At 37.3% G+C, this 20,234-nt stretch overlaps 2 protein-coding genes across 5 annotated transcripts in view; both read right to left on the reverse strand.

Annotated features, from left to right (window-relative positions):
* Positions 1-702: 702 nt before the first annotated feature.
* On the reverse strand, positions 703-3,390 carry il17c (interleukin 17c). Its single transcript, XM_053500870.1, has 3 exons — positions 3,300-3,390; positions 2,943-3,184; positions 703-1,392 (listed from the first exon to the last, which is right to left on the reverse strand). The coding sequence occupies exons 1-3, from the start codon at positions 3,303-3,305 to the stop codon at positions 1,161-1,163; spliced, it is 480 nt and encodes a 159-aa protein (XP_053356845.1). The 5' UTR covers positions 3,306-3,390; the 3' UTR covers positions 703-1,160.
* A 1,334-nt stretch (positions 3,391-4,724) lies between these two features.
* The window catches only part of zc3h18 (zinc finger CCCH-type containing 18), a 31,646-nt gene continuing 16,136 nt past the window's right edge, over positions 4,725-20,234 (reverse strand). For 2 of the 4 annotated variants that reach the window (XM_053500188.1, XM_053500189.1), the window contains exons 10-19: positions 11,408-11,593; positions 11,176-11,307; positions 10,786-10,881; positions 10,211-10,438; positions 8,453-8,569; positions 8,132-8,328; positions 7,449-7,648; positions 7,239-7,338; positions 6,899-6,992; positions 4,725-5,726 (exon numbers count right to left, since the gene is read on the reverse strand). In XM_053500188.1, the coding sequence (XP_053356163.1) occupies positions 5,534-5,726; positions 6,899-6,992; positions 7,239-7,338; positions 7,449-7,648; positions 8,132-8,328; positions 8,453-8,569; positions 10,211-10,438; positions 10,786-10,881; positions 11,176-11,307; positions 11,408-11,593 (1,543 nt within the window). In that variant the 3' untranslated portion in view covers positions 4,725-5,533. The remainder of the gene's footprint in view (positions 5,727-6,898; positions 6,993-7,238; positions 7,339-7,448; positions 7,649-8,131; positions 8,329-8,452; positions 8,570-10,210; positions 10,439-10,785; positions 10,882-11,175; positions 11,308-11,407; positions 11,594-20,234) is intronic. The other 2 variants (XM_053500190.1, XM_053500191.1) reach the window with 2 other exon arrangements.

Raw genomic sequence — 20,234 nt, forward strand, 5'->3', positions numbered from 1 at the left:
CACTGGCTATCGGGATAAGATTAGACACTCACTCACCTTCTATATCGCTTTATCCTGTATTCAGGGTCGCAGGGACCTGGAGCCTATCCCAGGAGGCTTAGGGAACGAGGCGGGGTACACCCTGGACAGGGTGCCAATCCATCACAGGGCACACACATACACACTCACACACCCATTTATACACTATGGGCAATTTATAAACGTCAATTAACTTAACCTACATGTCTTTGGAATGTGGGAGGAAACCAAAGTATCCGGAGGAAACCCACCAAGCACGGGGATAACATGCAAACTCCATGCACACAGAGATGGGAATCGAACCCTGACCCTGGAGGTGCAGGGCGACAGTGCTAACCACTACAACAAGATTGGACACATCTACTCTAAATCACATTTTAAAAAGATTATATTAAAAATTATAGTTTAATATAAAATATATACTAAATTATATTTACGGTTGTGGAAAGTGCCTCAATGTGTATGTGTTTATATATTTACATTAGCTGGCATTTGTTTCTAAGTAACTTATATTTTTATGTATTTTTTTTATCTTTATCTTCGATAAATGTGTTGGGAATATGTTCCCTTACCACCCAGCATGGCTGGTATTATTATTATTATTGAATACATTCATATACAGTATGATTAAATATTTTATTACATTTAGAAATTATTTAAAAAACAATTATCTGGCAGCATATATCAGGTTGAATTACTTTATTAGATAAAATTAGATTACATTTTTAAAAAACGGAACACCAACAAAACATTTACAATATAACTAATATAATAGTAATAATGCATAAAATATAAATAATATATTTACACTGGTAAACTAACAAAAATAGATATAAATAAAATAACATAAAATAAAACTTTATAACCAAACTTCCTAACAGAAGTCAAATAATTTAAATAAATAGTCAATAAATTATCACATAAATAAAAGATACAGTAGTGTATGTACAATATACCCAACTGCAACTTCGATTGCATAGTAATTTCATGCTTAAAAATGCAGCTTATGAAACACACTAGCACGTAGTGCTGTTTACACAAAAAAAACTTAAAAGTTTTGCATTTTAAAACAAACACAACAATATTTGAGACATGTCTCTACAGGGTTTGTATTGGTTAAGAGCTAATTCCTCTACAAGAGGTTATTGTCTGGGCACGGCGCACGTGCAGGCCACGGGCAGTAATTTATACACAACTTCTAAAGAGTATTTCAGCGGATTAGATGGACACGCGACCTTCTTCAGGAACATGACGTTCTGCTTCACCGGGACCGAGTTGTAGTCAGTGTTTTCAGATCCGTTAATGATGCAGCCGGAACACAGACACTCGGCCACTTCATACACTGAAGGGATTAGGTTAGGATCAGTCTCAACCCTGTGGGGGAATAAAAGATAACCTCGGGTCAATAAATAAACAGGGCCGTTTGTCATTTATGCACATAATGTTTAGGGGTAAGTACCAAAATGTTAAATCATCATACGTCAAAAATATCATATGATGCATGATGTGTCACTCTTTATCATGCTTTCATTTGTGCAACTTCCCTTTTATGTGCAGTCAAATTCAGAAGGAGTTTTGTGTTTGGTAATTGTCTGGCGGTATAATTCGTTTGTTTTAGTTTTAAAGTGGACAACGAAAAAAGAGAAGCGTACTCGTTTTTAGGTGAGAAATATGAGTGTAGAAGAAATCTCAAACAAAATCACCCGAGCAGCGATAACACGAAGATACTTATGTAAATAACTGCTGTAAAACATTATCTGCATCATATACAACTTCGATTTGTCACGTCCTGTAACCGGATCGCGCCAGAACTCATCTGGAACCGGACGCTCCGTCTCACTGGCCGCATTCTATAGAACTGGAACTCGTAGATAAGAAAACTGTTCTGAGAACGGCCCCAGAATCCGTTTCCTCATATCTGAACCAGTTCGGCGATTCTAGAACTGTTTCCAGAACTGCTGCCGTTTGCGCATCGACGAATACCATTTTCAGAATTTCAATAAGAACATAAACTCGCTCACACACACTTGGACGTGCTGCTTTGCCTTTTACCTGCCTGTTATAACCTGCTCAAACTAATCACAGCGGTCTTACTTGGTCCTGTTCAAACGACGAAACTCAGCCAGAGCACACAGCTAACGTTTTGTGACAGATTCGACAGCTTTTAGATATCTCGACTCTCTAACAAACTCTGAATGCGATACAAAAAAAAAATAATAAAAATGTGTACGGGCTATAATCATCCAGTAGCCTGACTGATATTATATACACCGGCGCGCTGATAAACTGGCCTACCTGTCGAGACTCCCGTGGACTGAGCCTGCCGGTGTTGTCGCGCATGCGCGCTTAGCTTTTGCGTGCCCATAAATTCACGCTTCTTCGTATATTTCAATATTGGCGGGCTGTTCTAATGTTCATAAAATAGGTTATTCATAACTTTGATTATGAAATATTTTACTCCGAGACACTTTCGCACTATGAAATAGATTTTATAGTAATTATAAAAAATAGTAATTTTCGACTGGATAAGTGTTTCTCACAAGGACACAGTAATATATCTTATATAAATATATATAAATCTTATATATATATATATATATACTTTTTTTTTTTTAGGAAGATCAGTAAATGTGCGCGGATGACCTACAGTTTGGAATTTCTACACACGTTTGTTGACATTTTTTCCGCCACCCTATTTCTGACCAATCAATGAAAGGTGATTACGAGTCGTGCACGCCCCCCCTCGTCCACGTTAGAGTGTAGGTAGAACCAAACAAACTAAGACACAATGGCGTAAAAACAAAAGTAAAAATCAATTAAACTCCGCTTCTGATGGTTATGTTTGAAAGCGCAGTGATATGCATTCTGTCTAAAAGCTCTACCAAACGGAGCAATGTGCAGTGATGATGATTATTTAGACTCACCTTGATCTCCAGGGAGACAGTGATCGGTTCTTGAGATCAGGTGAGAAGACCCAGTGCGTGAAGTCGGAGCAGGACGCGGTGGACCGAGGACGTGCAGGTACGTGCTCGGTGTATCTACTTGTCCGCCGCAGGAACTTCTTCGCCTGGGTCATAAGTTCCTCTTCATGAAAACAGCCTTTATGCTTCTCACCTGTTACAGCATGCGTCAGGGACAGGAGCAACACTCCAGCTATCAAAGTAATCTAGAAGAGAAAAGGAGGGAAAAACGATTAAACTAAAACATATCCAACGAACATACCATCTGAGGATATCAGCAGTGTTGGACTAAATGGAACAACCATACTACACTGTACTTACCCACATCTTTAGTTTGGCCTGTTACTCCACAAGTGCTGAATGATCCAAACCCAAGAGTAGTCGAGCAATATATCTTGTTCACTGGCTGGGAAAATCCAATGAATGAGGAAATGGAAACAAAATACTTCTTCCTCTTCCCTCCCCATCCATAGAGCACAATAGTAGAGCATTGGGGACGGTTTATTAATTGGTCATTTTATTTATTTATTTATCTTTAAAGATAGTTAATGACTCAAATGTAGTTTTTTCTATAAATAACTCACGTTCTAAGTATTCAGTTTTATGTTGAAATTAGTGTTTACTACTGAATTTCTCCCCCTCAAAACTGATCAATTGCTATTTTTAACAAATTATGCAACAGGATTTTAAGACGAATTAATGTTAGAAACTGCTCTGAGCTACAATAATTGGTTAATGTCAGGATTACTAACAGATCTTATGATGGTTGTGTTTTCATACACATGTATTATACCTTGATAATCTGTACCGATTAGTTGCTTACTAAAAAATATATTCAAAGTTTTGTGGTTATTTTCTTCAGAACCAATTTGATCACATCGCATTTTTGTTACCCTATACTGCAATGGATAATCATCAGATGGCACAACACGGCATTTCCTCCAAATTATTGCTTTAATTTATTCCCCCATTAGATATTTATTACTAAAAGCCTCCAAAATTCCAAGGTAAAATTTCTTATCCACATTTATAGACAGCATAAACAAAGTTTAATGATGATGAAGACTTAAGAACTTAAGTGTTACATATTTCTCAAAGAACAGATAACCAAACATTGTTTTTTTTTGTTTAGTTTTTTTACTCCTGTTCTACACTCAAAAGAATTCTGAGATTCCTAAAGGACTGGAACACTGAGTGATTGAGCCCTACAATAATGTTTCCAAGGACAAACCATGATTAAAGGTTCTAGATGTTATAATTATTTTAAGGTGCATCGTTGGGATTTTCATCTTCTTGGAAACTCACCAGAAATAGCATTTTCTAAAGCACAGCAATCTTTAGAATTGATGGGCAGTTGCCTTTGACCAACTGGATATATAAACAATATTAATCAATGACAGGAGCGTGGCTGCATGATCTCAAAACCAACTATGAGATTTGATAATTTTCCCCATCTAAACTCAGAACATACACACAGTAGATAACATGTTCCAGTACTCCCAGTTCCTTATCAGCAATTACACTAAACAGTGGTTCACTCTCACTGCATAGAAATTTCTATCATTAATTCACCAACTTACACTGGCTTTAACTGTGGCATAAAACAACTCAAACAACCAACCTAAAAAGGTTTAAAACACTTTATATACGTGTTGACTTCTAAAGTGTAGTCCTAAACTTTTTTTTAAGCCCAACTACAAATTTGCATACTTTCCCTGAATAAACAACCACATAGTCATATAAGGATTCTCTTTATCAAAATAGTTTATTTAGAAGCTTTCTCTGTCACAAAATGCAAGATATTATTCTTCCTTATCTCAGTGTCCCAAAGCCACTCTTACACTCACCTAAAAATAAGAAACAAAATAAAATACAATGTGTATGTAAAGAGCTAGGGGACCAAAAAAAAGTAATCTTATAAAAGCAATACATCACATTACTGTCATTGTTTCTCTAGTTTCATATACTGTAAGAGGTGTTTTTCCTCATCTGGTTTAATTTGTACACAGTCAAACAATCAGGAATTGCTAAACATTCAGAACTGAAGAGATCACTCATTAAGATGGGAACACGCGTACGTTGAGGTCTTCAGAGTGTCAAAACTTAGGTTAGACAGGAGATGTGTGCACAAAAGCAGTGACTCAGTAGGGCAATCCTTAATGATCAAAATCTTTAGTTTTGTTTTAGATAAAAAGACCATGGACAGACTATTAACAAAAAAAAAATAAGTACAGGAGAGAACAAAATGGAGCGAGACAGGGAGAGAAAAAAACTTATTTTTCTCAGCATAGAGAGACACTACAGTAAAGCTTCCATCTTCTTGCAATAACTGATTAAGAGTGAACTGTCACCGCACTACAATATCACATCAATAAAAATGTAGATGACCTCTTAATGAGGGGAAGTTGCGCGAGTAATGTAGCAGTGGTCTTTGAGCTACGTAGACGTCTGAGATTTTAAACACAATGACTGGTTTTATCCACTTCTGTACAACCCTGCATGTCCTCGGTGACTGATGGCTTAGAAGTCAGATGTTGCAGGCTCTGGCATATTGCTCATTTCCCAGGGATTTTAGCCCTTTTGCGGGCAATGGCATCCTCCACAGCCTTCAGCTGCTTCAGCAACTCCTCTCTGCGTGAAAGTGTGCTGCTAGGTTTGCCCGAGCCTGGTGCAGGGGCTGGAGCTTTACCAGCTGACGACGTGAGGCTTTTTCCAGAAGACTTGGGTGGTGGGGACTGGGGTCGTTTCCTGGAGGACCAAATATACAATCACAAACCATTAGAAAAGAAAATAGTGCCTTTAAATTATAGTATAATCTTTGAACAAATACACAAAGGTGTGTATCACGTTTAGATTTAATTACAGCACACAATGTGGTGGCAAGATCATGCATGAAAATAATTCCTCATGTTTGGACTTAAGTTTGAATTTAACTTCTAAATTTAAGAATAATACAAAATTGTTTTTAAAACTATAAAATAAATAAAGCAGTAAGTAATTAAGTAACAACAAACAACAGGGAGGCCATGGAATTTGGAGAATGTGTAAAAACCATCGCCTGGTAGTATGCACACAAACACACAAAAAATTAATCATTTCTCTGTAGTATTCGTTTCCGAGTTTCTCTCTGGATGTTGCTCGTCTCCATAAATGTTTAGCTTGTTTCGTAAACGTGTAGATTTTGAAACCACACACATATATATATATATATATATATATATATATAAAGGGAGAGTGAAATGAAGTGGGCAGAGAGTGAAACGAGGGCTCCTACATAATAAAGCCGCTAAAACCAAGCATCACACTTGTGTACATATGTTTTTGAAAAGTATTTAACTATTTTAGATATTTAAAAGTAATCCCTACTGTATTTCGCTACAGTTTTATTATTCATGACAAGGCATATAGTATGTCGAGAGGGAAGTTGATGAAGAGAAGTGATGTTGATAAAACAGGTGTTCTGTTTTTGCCACAGCGTTCAATTTCTCTGAACAATCACTTCTCTCCCATATGCAGTGTGCGTCACCAGGTTTGCGTGATCTGTCCATGCACACACTGAATACATTTCTGGGCTTTCCCATTTTAATAATAATCCTCTTTCTAAACAAAAGGCTGGAGACTCAGCAAATATTTTCAGCAAACTATGATCAACACAGATCAGAACTTCATGAAAATAATGAACAACATTCAGAAGGAAAAATATTATTAAATTCTTTTTGCTAAATGTGACTGTTTTTATTTCTAAGGGGTTGACCTTAGTTTAATAGTTTTTAGTTAAACCATTATCAAGAAGAAAACTACTTTTCCCTATATGGGGAATTTCATAAAATGACCATGTGTGTATGTGGAATTTAGTTTTAGATTTAGTAGAAAAAGAAATGACATTAGTGGAGACATTAAGCAAAAACATTGATACAAACCTGTCTCCCTGTGGAGGCATGGGCCGGGGGCCTTGACCTCTTGGCCGCTCCATTCTAGGTGAGAGTGGGGAACGTCCAGGCCTCCTGTCTCGACCTATGAAAAGTTAGATTAGGTCATTTAGATAACAGTCCCATTTCGTGAAGTGTGTTGGTGTGTGGCTGCCCATTAAATGAACTGAAACTGCTGAGAAAGGTAAGGCATCTGTTAGGCAGGATTTCCATGTGGAAATCCTTGTTAATAAGCGTGCCGGTCATGCACTTGCAATTTTACAAACTAGATTTCTACTTTGGATTTTCCTTGCAAATGACCTTTACGCTTGGATGAGGCTTAAACTTTTACCTCTATCAGGAGACAGTGCCATTCTCTTGCCGAGGGGAGATGTTGGTCTCTCTTTGTCTGCAGGGAAGTACCTCTTTCTATTGCTTCTGTCTGCTTGTTGCTATACATTGAGGATAGAAATTTTAAAAAATTAGCCACTTGGTAGCTATAAAAATTATTATTATTTTTTTTTAAATCAGTATTTTCTATATAAATATTGTAAGCAGCTACCTTGTTAAGTAAGGTAAGTTTGATATCCTTATGTGAACCATAGCCTGCTGCAGGACCCATGGGTTGTGCATTTGTCGGGTGCCCTCGGTTTCCAGGGCCGGATCTGGGCATGCCTGGGTCTGCTTTGGGCGGGATGCCAGACTGATCGATCCTTTTCCTTTCATCTTTAAAGGTCTCCTCTTTCTTCGTGGGCTTTCCTACTTAAAACAGAAGACCAACTATGATGCTGAACATCATTAAGCAGAGTTTTCCACGAAAGCTACAACTGCACATTTGCTAATAAAATTCAGATTGGTTTCACTGATATGACTCACTAACAATATGGTAAAGAGCGATAATTATCTGTAACAAGGATTACCTCAACCAAAGAGCAGCTACAGTATGCAGTTATGCTGCCCAATTGTATTCTTGGAGACTTACCTACTGAGTTTTTACTGATAAATTTACTAAAAAAGTATTGTAACTAAAATGTTAAAGTCAAGATAAGAAAGTTTTCCTCAAAACCAGTCTTAGCAGAGTAAACTGAATAAAACCTGTTTGGCCCCAGGACCAAAGCTGGACAAACAGGTGTAAATATATACAATATAATAAGGCAATCAGAAAGCACAACGTATTGCATCACATCACATAGTACAATGACAGCATTACATCATTCATTGAGTGCAAGTGTGTCAGTCCACTACCTCTGTCTTTATTGCCATCCCTGTCTCGCGGGAGTCCTCTTTCCTTGCGCACGTGACTTGGAGTGGGTGGACGGGAGCTAGCTGAGGACACAGGACTGGCAAGGTCAGCATACATATCCTCAGAATCAGCACTGCGCACTGAGCTGCTGCTTGAGGAGGCAGATGACACTGATGACACGCTGCTCACTGACAGAGACCTGAACCATGGGAGGGGTGTAAAAAAAAAATGTAAAAAAAATCAGCAAACAAATGCCAGAGTTAGGTCAGTTATCTTAGCTATGCATTATAGAAGACTAGGTGTATGTGGAGCACTTTCGGCACCTGGACTTGTGGGATCCAGACCGAGAAACAGAAGCGGAAGATGATCGAGATCTGGAGCGAGAGCTGGAGCCTGAGTAACTGCTGCCACTGCCACTCACACTGCCACTTAACGTCCGTCTGTAAGAGTGATGGGGAGAGATTATTTTACTTTAATATAATAAAAACTGTTATAAGGGTAGTGTGTCTAGAGCCCAACATCCTGAACAGTTTTCTAGGGAGGCCAACATAGTATTCAAATCTAAAGTCTCCAAATCAAGTCCAGCCTAATGGAGCAGCAGTGGGTCCAGACTTCAAAAAGTCGAAGTTAGGCTGCAGAAAATTTTTAATCTGCTATTGTGAGTGCCTTATTATGATGAACCTGAACTCTGACTCCTAACAAGTTTTGATATGAAAAAGGATTTCATTGTACTGTCTTCCTATATGTGACAAAGATTATATCTACAGCAGAGGTAAGCTTATCTTAATTAATCAATCAACAAGTTTTAACAGTATAGTTCAATTAATTCTAAAGTGAAATGCTAAAAAAATATATTTAAACAGTGTATTAATATTAAAGCAAGCAACACTGAATCAGAGATGCACTGATGTCAAATCCAAGCAAGTCAAGGTCAAATTATATACCATAGAACTTATAATAAATTTCCAGTCAAGCACATACCATGTGATTCAATTTACATATTTTCTATTAGCCATAGTTACTCACCGATAATGTTGGGGATGTTTTTATTAGAAAATGGAGAAACAAAACAAACAAAAAAATTCAATACATTTAATGGCTTGAAGCTAACAGAATTTTGCATATTGAAGCGCAATGTGTGAAACCACCTACTGGGAAACAACATTCAACAACCTCTTTCCCCTCATAAGATTAAATGATTATATGGGGGGAAAGTAATATAACCAAGTAATTACATACAAAAAAAGCAGATGTGTTAATATGAGATCATGAGTGATTGAGATTTAAACTTAAATGCGTATTAAACTTTTAACCATCATTAGTTTGAATAACGAATATTTATTATGTGTATTATATATAAAAATAAATGAACACAAATGATGATATTTATGATGATTATGATCTCAAAAGATAGAAATAATAAAAAAACCCTGAACAAACATTACTACTCAAAAGTGAGAAGACAGACATAACAATCATGATGCTGGCACGGGACCCAGGAGTTCCCTTAGGGAAGTCTGCATCAAAGACTGCATGACACAGATAATAGCTACTTTGTTAACCAAAAGTCAACAAGAGCTCATGTACACCAGTGCTCTGAAAAGCCAAGAGATTTTCCCCCAGTAGCGCACCAGAATTCCCACATAGGGTATTCCACATCTCACTCTTCCACACACACACACCTACGAACACACAGAGCCCTCTGTATTCACTAGATTGTGACACACTGGACTCATGCAAATGCATCCATAAATCACACAGTTCACACACACACACACTTCCACGTAGAGGAAGGAAGAAAATTTGTGTGTTCCCCTTTCAATTTGCAATTCTTTTAAATTTTAAAATATTTTAATAAAAAGGCCTTTTAAAAGGTTTGTCAAATTAAATAAGGATTTTGTGCCCCTCTCCCATTTACGCTCTCATCCCCCTTCATATATACACTCAAAGATTCAAAGATGCTTTGTTGGCATGACAATTATTTATAATTAAATAAAAATTTTAAATGGAGAGAAAATTAAAACAGAAGAGTATAAAAAGAGTAATGATAAAACACACACACACACACACACACACACTACCTGCGAGGATCAGCCGGCTGTCTGTCTTTGCTGCGGCCCTCCCTTACATTGGGTGGTTTTGATGGTTCCCTTGGCGCAGCTGGTCTGCCCACATCACGGAGGTTGGGTGGTTTTACTCCTTCCACTATAGGTTTCAGAGGTTTGCCTTGCAATGACGGACTGGGTATCTTTTTAGAGGGGCCTTTCTCCCTGCGAGGAGGGGGCAGTGTACCGGGCTTCAGTGGGTGGCTTAAGGAGAAAAACAGATTTTTGTTTTTGGTCGCATGCAGTGAACAGACATGCTGCTTGGAGATGAAACTAGTTGCATAGAAGATAACAGCATAAACTTAACTTAGACTTACTGATATGCATAAATTGGACATTAATAACTGAAATATTCAAGCGGATTCATGTCTTCTTAAATCCCGTTAGCTCACTAACCCTTCCAAAAGATTTTTTTTGTATTCAGTAGTCCCACAAGGAAAGACTGATCAATCTTAGTATAATAAAGTGTGAATAATTAGTATATGAACGAAATGTGCTTTATTGTATCAGGTGCATTGTAATGTTGGTGGGTGGTTGGTGTGCGCATGTACCCTTTCACTACTCCAGGTGGTTGCTCAGCTTTATTCTTGCCTGCGTTTCTCTGAGCAGAAGGCGTCGGAGAGGGAGATGATGAATAGGATCTCGATCTAATAAATACAATTAAAAAATTGGAAAATAGAAAAATGTTAATTATGATAATCGTTTTTCAAAAGTGTTTGACAAAACGTGCTTTAAAGCCTTGGTTGGAGCTATTCTATGTATTGTGACGTAAGAAAATTTCCTGCGTCTTTTTCATTCAAATAAATTCAAAGAATGAAATAAGAACAGGTAACCCGACCCTCCCAGTGTGCTGCGCGTTTGCCACGTTTCCCCAGTGTGTGTGTAGAAGAGTGAGTGTGTGTGTGTGTGTGTGTGTGTGTGTGTGGATGAGAGTTTCTTGCCTGGAACGGCTGCCTGTAAAAGAGCTATGTTGGGAAGAGTGGGTTGAATAAGAGCTGAGAGATGAAGACCGTGAACGTGACCTCGAGTGAGAGGAACCGGAACCTGTGTATGAAGAAGACCGCGATGATGACCTGAGGAAACAACCTTGAGTTAGATCTCATGTACTCCTAGCATTTATGCTACAGCTTATACTACACAACAGAAAATCTAAGTGATAGCATTAAACATTACCGCGATGAGTTAGAGAGTGATACAGATGAGCCAGAGGGCCTATGTCTCCTGCGGCCCCGAGGTGGGGACCCCATGAGGCCTGGTCTTCGCCTTGGAGACTTTGACCTGCGCCAAGGGTCTTTCCATTCATCTGGCCGCTTCACCATAGGCACGGAATCTTTCTTTGGCTGCGGCTCCATTGGCCCTCTGGGAAAAAAATAAAAATAAAAAATAGGTAAAGGGTCATTTTCAGCCTTTCACTGGTCGCTTCTACAATTACTGAGCAAATGCTTAATGTGCACGGGGAAACAAGGGATAAAAATCACAGTAATGCATATGCGACCTGAAAAAGGCACCGCTTTACAAAGGCAAGCCAAGTTCAGATTTCGAGAATTCATATGCTACCTCCTGGTATTTTTCTCCTCAGTGTTTCCCACAGATCAGAAAAATACTTTTAGTGGTAGCCAGCGGACTGGGCAGCATTACCTGCCAGCTCAAAAGTGACATACTACATTAGACAAGCAACAAATGTCCTTTAAATTAATAAATTTTATATATATATATATATATATATATATATATATATATATATATAGGTAAGGATCATGCAATATAGAGTGACGTACTTTTTCAGCACAACCTAGGCAATATGATGAACTGAATTTTATTTTAACAAATTATACAAACATGACTGAGCAGAAAAAAATAAAAAAGAGGGTCAGGGAGTCATGTCTTTTTCGGAGGCATATAATAATGATAATAATAGTAAGCACATTTTGTGAGTTCTACATTTTTGTGACATTTTGATGTCTGAAGTCTCCTCTGTCGACACACGTATGAGGAGTGAATTATTATTATTTTTAAATCGGTCATTTATCAATGCTGTGTTACCACTGCTTAAAGTATAAGGGTTCCTTTTTCTGTTCATTATTATTATAATTTTTTTTTTTAAAGAGGAGCCTATTCACTGTGCCTGTGTTTGTCTGCAGAGCACGTCAGTAAGCCCTTCTTATTTTTTTTTTTTATGGCTGCTGTTACACACTGCATCCACTGCCTTTCGGTACACTGCTCTCCTAGTAGCAGAATAAACAGGTACAGCGATCGCACAAGAGGGAATTATCCGCTATTAGTTAGTCCATCGCAAATGGAATCATTCTCGCCGACAGATTTTTATTATAATTTTTTTTTTTTTTTTTTGCGTGGGCAAATATACTTGGGCGGCCACCCATATACTTGGGAATACATGTAAGAAACACTGAGATCATTCCCTCACACTGAGCATGTGATTGTGAAGCACAGACACACTCCCACACAGTTGTCTTAATGTTGTTTTTCCACATTCACCAAATTTATTTGAAAGGAATGTATAAAGATCACTGCCAGGCGAAACCAGTACCAGGAAAAAGAAAATGGCACTGTTGATTATAAGTTTGTCTAAGAAGAGACCCTTGTGAGACGATGAAAAAGGATTAACAAAATAATTCTGCTACATTCTCCGACCAGGGGGAAAACCTTATTAGAGTTACAATGCAGGTTTCAATAGAGAAACCAGAAACAAGGAAAATCTGGTACAGATACTATTGCATAATAGCCATGGCTGTCCTTGTGTGAGTGATGCATTTGAGTGATGCAAGCATTTTACAAATCCTTGATAGAGTTACAACACTATACATCATGTACTCTTTTTGTGTCCTTATATGAGTAATGTTATCATGACAAACTTATACCACTGGATACAAACTTCGTAGAAATACATGTGGTGCAATCCATGACATCACGCTGGACATGTCTTATGACCCATGATTCAACAAAACAGTTACCGTAATTAAATAACTTTAATATTACTTTATCAAAGCATCAGCAACAAGGAAGAAAAATATGCAGGTTGGCCTGTCAATTTAATACCTGAAAAAAGTGACAGTGTGTTTAAAATGAAGGGGAAGTCTGCTTTAGAGGAAAAGGTCATGTCAGGATTTTCCCTTTAAAAGCAACAGGTTATTTTTTTATCTTCAAAAAATATTCAATCTCACTACAATAATGTCACCACAGTCTCACATAGGCAACAAATGCCTTCAAGCCTCGCATGATTAAAGCATACTAAAAAAGGAATGCGAGTGACTCTTGAAAGGAAATTTCCACACAGTTGTTTATTAATAGAGGTTATAATGGTAAATGTGGAAGATGTAATTAATAACCAGAAATGCAGGAATTTACAGACTGCTTTTAATACAAAGGTATCTTAAAGTCCATTAGATATGATGTCACTTGTGTGGGAGAAATTCCTTTTGGATGATGCAAGAGCGGGCCATGCACTGGAGTTAAAAATAGAGGCAACGAACAGGGCTATTTTTAGCACTTGAAAGAATCTGTTTTCAAACTTTCCTTGTTTTATGAGGAAATGAATTACCAAAAATTCAAATTAAATTAAACTTCAATAAACGTAAATAGCTAACAAAGATTTATAAAATGGATTGATTAAGACATGTTTATACATTTTATACATTTATATCATTAATGGAACTAGAATATACGCAGCACTTGCAATTCAAATATATTCATACCAGCAGAAGCTCAGGGAACAGCACTGCTGTTCTGATGACAAGAATTCAAACATTTGAAGCATACATTTAAATTATATAACTGGACAGACTCATTATAGACTGAACTGGATAGACTATTATGTTAAAGAAAATATCTTTAAATCACACTGAAGGAGCCAATACAACCCAAAGACTTAACACTGCCGTGAGGGTTCATACTCCCGTAGGTCTAAACTAGACCCAGTGAAACAGTGAGCGAGCGAGCGAGCGAGGTGTGTGCAACTGGCAGGTGCAGGTGAATGCTGCCATCAGAAAAGTATGTGGAGTGACGAGTAAGACAGCAAGCTAAGCAAAATTAAGTATTATGATAACTCTGGTTTTAAATTAACCATCAAATCTGCTTGTTGTTTCAGAGTCCCTCAAAGAATACATTCCAAAGTTCAGACACTTAATTTTATGTTTAATATTGGACAGTTAAGTTAATACATACAATATGTGCATAGCTGACAGTCACTATGGAGGCACAGAGAGAGTTTAGCCTAGAGGTAATTAAGTTAAGAAATGGGTTATGGGTTTTAAATGTTTTAAGACAGCCTCATTATCACAGACTTATTAAACAGGATTTTTAAACAAAGGGTGCAAACTTTGTTCAACAGCTTACTTGTTGCAGCTTTTTTAAATATTTTTTTTTTACTCATTTGACACATTGGGTGAACACTGATAATGTGGGGAAGGTTTTTGTCACACAGCTTTTCTGGCACTTCACAAGACACCTTCATAAAAAGCTTAATTTAATTTACAAATGTTCAAATGCAAAAAGAAAAAAAAATTAACTAATTAATATTAGGCATGGAAGTTAATCACCTCGCACTACGACATTACGATACCTAGGCATGATTGCGTGTTCATGCTCAATCAAATGAGCATGAACATGCAAGTTGAATGGCTGTGAGCACGTGGGCGTGTGCCGCTTCTAATGCGGGCATGCAGGGCTTCTTGCGCGTACACACGACAGCAAAATTCACCACTATTTCAAGTTTTCTTAATTTATGGATAACGTGGTTTAACAGCCACTTTTATTTATCGATAAAAGTGGTTGGTGAACTGTGTGTATCCCTCTGTTTCAAAAGAGGATAAATCTGAATATCATTTGACCCTTGTGGGACCCTGCATGTGAGAACTGCTAAGGAGGATACAGAGTCAAGACTAACAGAAAAACCCTTATTCCATCATGTATGATCTGAACCAGTCCAGGGCAGAACAAGTAATGCCCACACTGTGCTGCAGACAATATATGAGTGTGAAATAAGCCACAGTGTCAAATGCAGCAGGTCTATGTTTTATTGTTGAGTTCAACCAATTAGTGCTCGTGGTGTTTTAAGACATATGTAAAAGTGTGTAATGACTGGGTTTGAGACTAATTTGCTCACACAGTTTAAAAAGGGCAGATTGGAGCCTTCTAATATCGCAGAATTTTTTGATAATGAAATATCATAAAAAAGCGTTTGATGCACCACTCAGAACCTTTTGTGCTCGGTACAAAATAATTTATATCTGAGACTGATTGGCCAATAACTGATCATTGTCAATCAACTCAAAAGCCAGCTAATTCTGGTCGCTGGTTGATCGACGGGTTATCTCTATTATAAAAATTATTTGCCCCATCCCGATGTTTTAGTTTTTGCATATTTGTCACACTTAAATGATTCAGATCATTAAACAAATTGTAATAATACACAAAGATAAACAGAGTAAATAAATATGCAATTTTTAAAGGAAGATTTCATTTATCAATGAAAAAAAATAAAAAATTGAACCTACCTGCACCCTATATAAAAAAAAGTAGCTGTACCCTTTGCTAAATCATGAATGAACTTACATAGAACCTGTCTGAAAAAGTCAAGCTTGCTAAAGGATCTTAAAAAAAAAAGAAGAAGAAAAAAAAAAGCAACATGATCAAAAGAAATTCAAAAACAGGAAAGAAACCGAGTAATTGAATCAGTCTGGAAAGGGTTAACAAGCTATTTCCAGGGCTTTAAGACTCCAGAAAAATTTGCCACTATTTCAAGTTTTCTTGATTCCTGGATAACGACTTAAATCGAGAAAACTTAAAATAGTGGCAAATTTTCCCAGGAATGACCCTGTACCAAAAGTTACAAAAATTCCTTTTTTTTCTATCCTTTTTTACATAGGGGACAGGTCAGTTTGGACAATTTTTCTCCCCTTAATTAATTAAATCATCATTTAAAAATTGTGGCTTGAAAAAAGAATGTATAACCTTAAGATCTTTCTGATCTGGAGTTTAAGACTTCAACAAGAAAAGTAAATTTGCTTATCCAGTTTAAAATCATTATCCAATTGAACTTGAATTGAATTTTACATAAGATAAAAAAAACCAACAACAACAAGGGCACGGTAGCCTCTATCATTCTCAAATAGAAGAGATTTGTAACAACTCTCAATAAAAGGGTAAACACATGCTCCACTGGGTCCAAATACCAGAACTTTAGTTTTAGTCTTATTAAGACTCCATGCTTTTTCACATCCCCCGGGGATTCCAAAAGTGGTTTGTATACCTCTGTTTCAAGGTAAGATAAATTTGAATATTATCTGCAAAACCGTGAAAACACAATCCGTACTTTCTAATAATGGATCCCAATGGAAGCAAATAAAATAAAAATAATTAAGTCCCAAGTATAGACCCTTGTGGGACCCTGCATGTGAGAACTGCTAAGGAGGATACAGAGTCACGACTAACAGAAAAACCCTTATTCCATCAGGCATGATCTGAACCAGTCCAGGGCAGAACAAGCCATGCCCACAGATATACGAGTGTGAAATAATCCACAGTGTCAAATGCAGGTCTATGTTTTATTGTTGAGTTAATTAAATACATGTTTCTTCTTCTTCTTCTAATTATCATTATTGCTAAAAGGTAAACTGGGACTTGAGGCAAAATTTCCTGCGAATGAAAGCAAACAGCTAACAGGCATTTAAAAGAGACTTCAAGCCTAATACAGTAATAAGACCTTTATGTCCATAAATGACTATTCCAGCCAAGGTGGTTTAGAGCCCACTGAAGTCATTTCCGTGAACATTCTGCGAGTGGAACGCCTGATCCTTGAAGGTGGGGGTGGAGGTCACCAACTTGCAGAAGAGAGACATCTCTCTGTGAGACCTGTACGCACTATTATTCATTAACACCACAGGTACATTACAGAAACTCCGCTGGGAGTTACTTGCCACATCACCGTACAGTCCTGACCTCACCTGACCTTTAATCCCATAACTTTGCTCTGTTATTCTGCACAATCAAATGTCATGATTTGATTAGAACAGTCCTCGCTTCATCGTCCTCATTTTTATAATTTTTAAAAGTGTGGAGGTGCACACACATTATTGGCAACTTATCACTGGTGGCAGATTACGGATGATAAAAGGTACTGAACTAAATATCTTTTGGTAACTGGCAGTGCATTGGGAAGTTCCAGGTAGAATTCACTTGGCATCTCTTAACCCGTACATAAAAACAAACAGCAAAGTTGTCACTTCCTTTCCACACCTTTATGTTTCCTGGGCTTATTGCCCCACATGAATTACTCATACAAACAAAAGACAGGAAACCTCCATAGCCTTGATCATAATCATGACGTTTTAACTGCACCTTTGTGACGTTGCACAGTGATGAAATTCAGGCAAGGAAGCACACAAAAGTAAAAACAACTTGTAGTCCAGAATTACGTTAGTTTTTTTGGCTCTGTATATTAATGACTCCCTGATGCATAAAGCGCTGATGAAAGGTTTTTACACCGTATCAAACTTTCGACATTTTATGTTTACGCTCATCTTAAAATGGATTTAAATTCCTCCTCCCCACCTTATCATTCTAAAGATTCTGATCAAGTCCACCTGTTCCTAACTGACATCATCGGAAATTTAGGGAACTAGGAAAGACACATTCCCGCGTACACATGGTCTCGTCGTAGATGATGCGTCGGGTGGGAAAAAGTTCTGAATTGTCCGTGGAACTGCAGGGTAGGATTGCGTCAAGAAGCAGATTTGGGGAATTGTACAAGAATATTTCTGCAGCATGAAAAGTGCCCAAGGGCACGGTAGCCTTTATCATTCTCAAATAGAAGAGATCTGGAACTAGCAACAGTCTTCTCAAATCAATCAGAAATTGAAGGGCCCTGGTCAGAGAGGTAACCAAGAACCCAAGAGTCACTATGAATAAGTTCCTGTGTGGTAATGCTGCAGTCTTACAGAAGGAAATCGATCACTGCAGTACTTTACCAATCAGGTCTAAACATGCTTAAATTAAAATGCCTTAAGCTAAACGTTCGAAAGTGTGGCTTTACTGCACAATACAGGATTCCAATACCATGACGTGCAACAAATGTCTTTAAATAACTGCATGTGAGAGAAGGAAACGCATCAAACCAATGGGCACATGGGATAAAGTTAAAAGCAGAGGGATGCACTGTGTTTAACAGTTTGCCGGCATCAACTGGCAGCGTGGGCGTGCTCGCCCCCAGTCAGACGAACCCTAGCAAAGACAGGAGAGGTATCCTATTTTGCCAGATAAGGCAAATTTGGTCATATTTCTGCAAAAGAACTGCTGAAATTTAAAGCTGGTTTGTAGCATACCAGGAATACCAACAACTTTACTGTTACTGGTGTTAAATAATTGTAGTTGGGTTAGATAGTATGTATATTAGTTGTGTTTTGCATCTACTTATATTTATGTATCAATTTTGATCATTGAATAAAAAGGCGCTCTATAACGTTATCCACCATTTTTTGTGGGTATTTTTTTTTAAGTATTGGTTCAGGCACCGTTTAAAAGTAAAAAAAAAAAAACCTAAGCGATACTCAACCATAATGCACACACATGTCTACTTCCTCAAACTGTTCAGTCACGCTATTTTCATACCAATATATGCACTAGCAAGCTATATGACAATGTGCGATTTAAAAACAGGTTGTCTGAGGGGCACTGAAAAATGTATAACATTACAGTATGAATTCCATTGTCTAAATACACTAAACTGACCGAATAAGAGCTTCAGTTATATTTTAGCCATTAGTAATTAGTTTATTGGCACAAAAAGAAAAAAATTATTGCAGCTCACACACTTACAATCATGACAGAGAATCTAATTACCTAATGATGTAATGTTTTCCCTCTAGATCAGCAGTCACTCAGCACAATGCACCTCATAAACAATTGATATAATTGCAAATAATTAGCTATGACGGAGGAACTGCTCTCAACAGGATGAGGAATAGAGCTGGTTCATGTTTACAGGCATCTCTCATACATTTACCAGCTTGAGCTGACTCATTTTGTACTTATTTTGGTCTGCTAATATACTTCTATGCTGATTAAATGGTATGTGAGGTACAACAACATTAGCTGACTATAATCAGATACCAAAATACAGCGTGGCTGCATCAAAAGGTCCATCAAGTGAGGTTTGTCCTCACAGCAATATAGCAAAACAGCAGAAACTGGCTTAACAATCTAGTATAGTACTACATCTCTTTTCCTCACACACACCTAAAGAGAAACCATAACATGTTAATACTTCTTTATATTATATAGAATAAAATCCTGAGATACGCATAATGACTGGCATGGGGTACTGGCAAGGGGACATAAGTTTGCACCCAAAATAAATGTGCACAGGTAGCAGTGAATAGACTACAAAGAGAGCAACACAAGTGGGTTAAACACCTCCGCACACCTCCGATGCAAGCACGCGCACACATGCATACTCAGGCAGAGTTGCATCACACTAAGGCTGAAACTGTCCCACCTGTTCCATGAAACTAATTGCATCATCACAACACTGGAATGACACACTACCCATCAAACAGCAAGTATCATATACTTGAGTTCATTAACACAGTTTCATCAGACTGTATTAAATTTAACTAGGCCTGCAATTAAAAAATAAAAAATAAATAGTTTCCCAGAATTTCACAACAAAACTTAATAACGGAAAAAAGCTCATTAATGACCTATTTTTCATGGCAAAGATGAGAGTAACTAAATAAGAAGTCATTTCTGAAAATGATAACTATGACAAAATGTTTTATACTTTGGTCAAAAAATAAAAACTAAGAGTTTATGTGAATGATGGATAAATAGACAAAGAATTTAATTAATTAAACTAATCTTTGTATCCAATAATCTGTATATATTTAATACAATTGCAGTGCACCTAATGATTGTTTTTAAACAATTAAAAATAATAGGTTTAGGTTTAGTTTATTTATATAGCACATTTAAAACAGCCATGAGA

This window comes from Clarias gariepinus, chromosome 7, assembly GCF_024256425.1.
Source record: "Clarias gariepinus isolate MV-2021 ecotype Netherlands chromosome 7, CGAR_prim_01v2, whole genome shotgun sequence".
In the NCBI taxonomy this organism is placed as follows: domain Eukaryota; kingdom Metazoa; phylum Chordata; class Actinopteri; order Siluriformes; family Clariidae; genus Clarias; species Clarias gariepinus.

What these genes read in the sequence shown, in the direction of transcription:
- il17c (XM_053500870.1), bottom strand. An exon ending in CTGTCTCCCTGGAGATCAAG is followed by an intron (nt 1,393 to 2,942) that starts GTGAGTCTAAAT and finishes ATTCCCCCACAG; the next exon opens with GGTTGAGACTGATCCTAACC.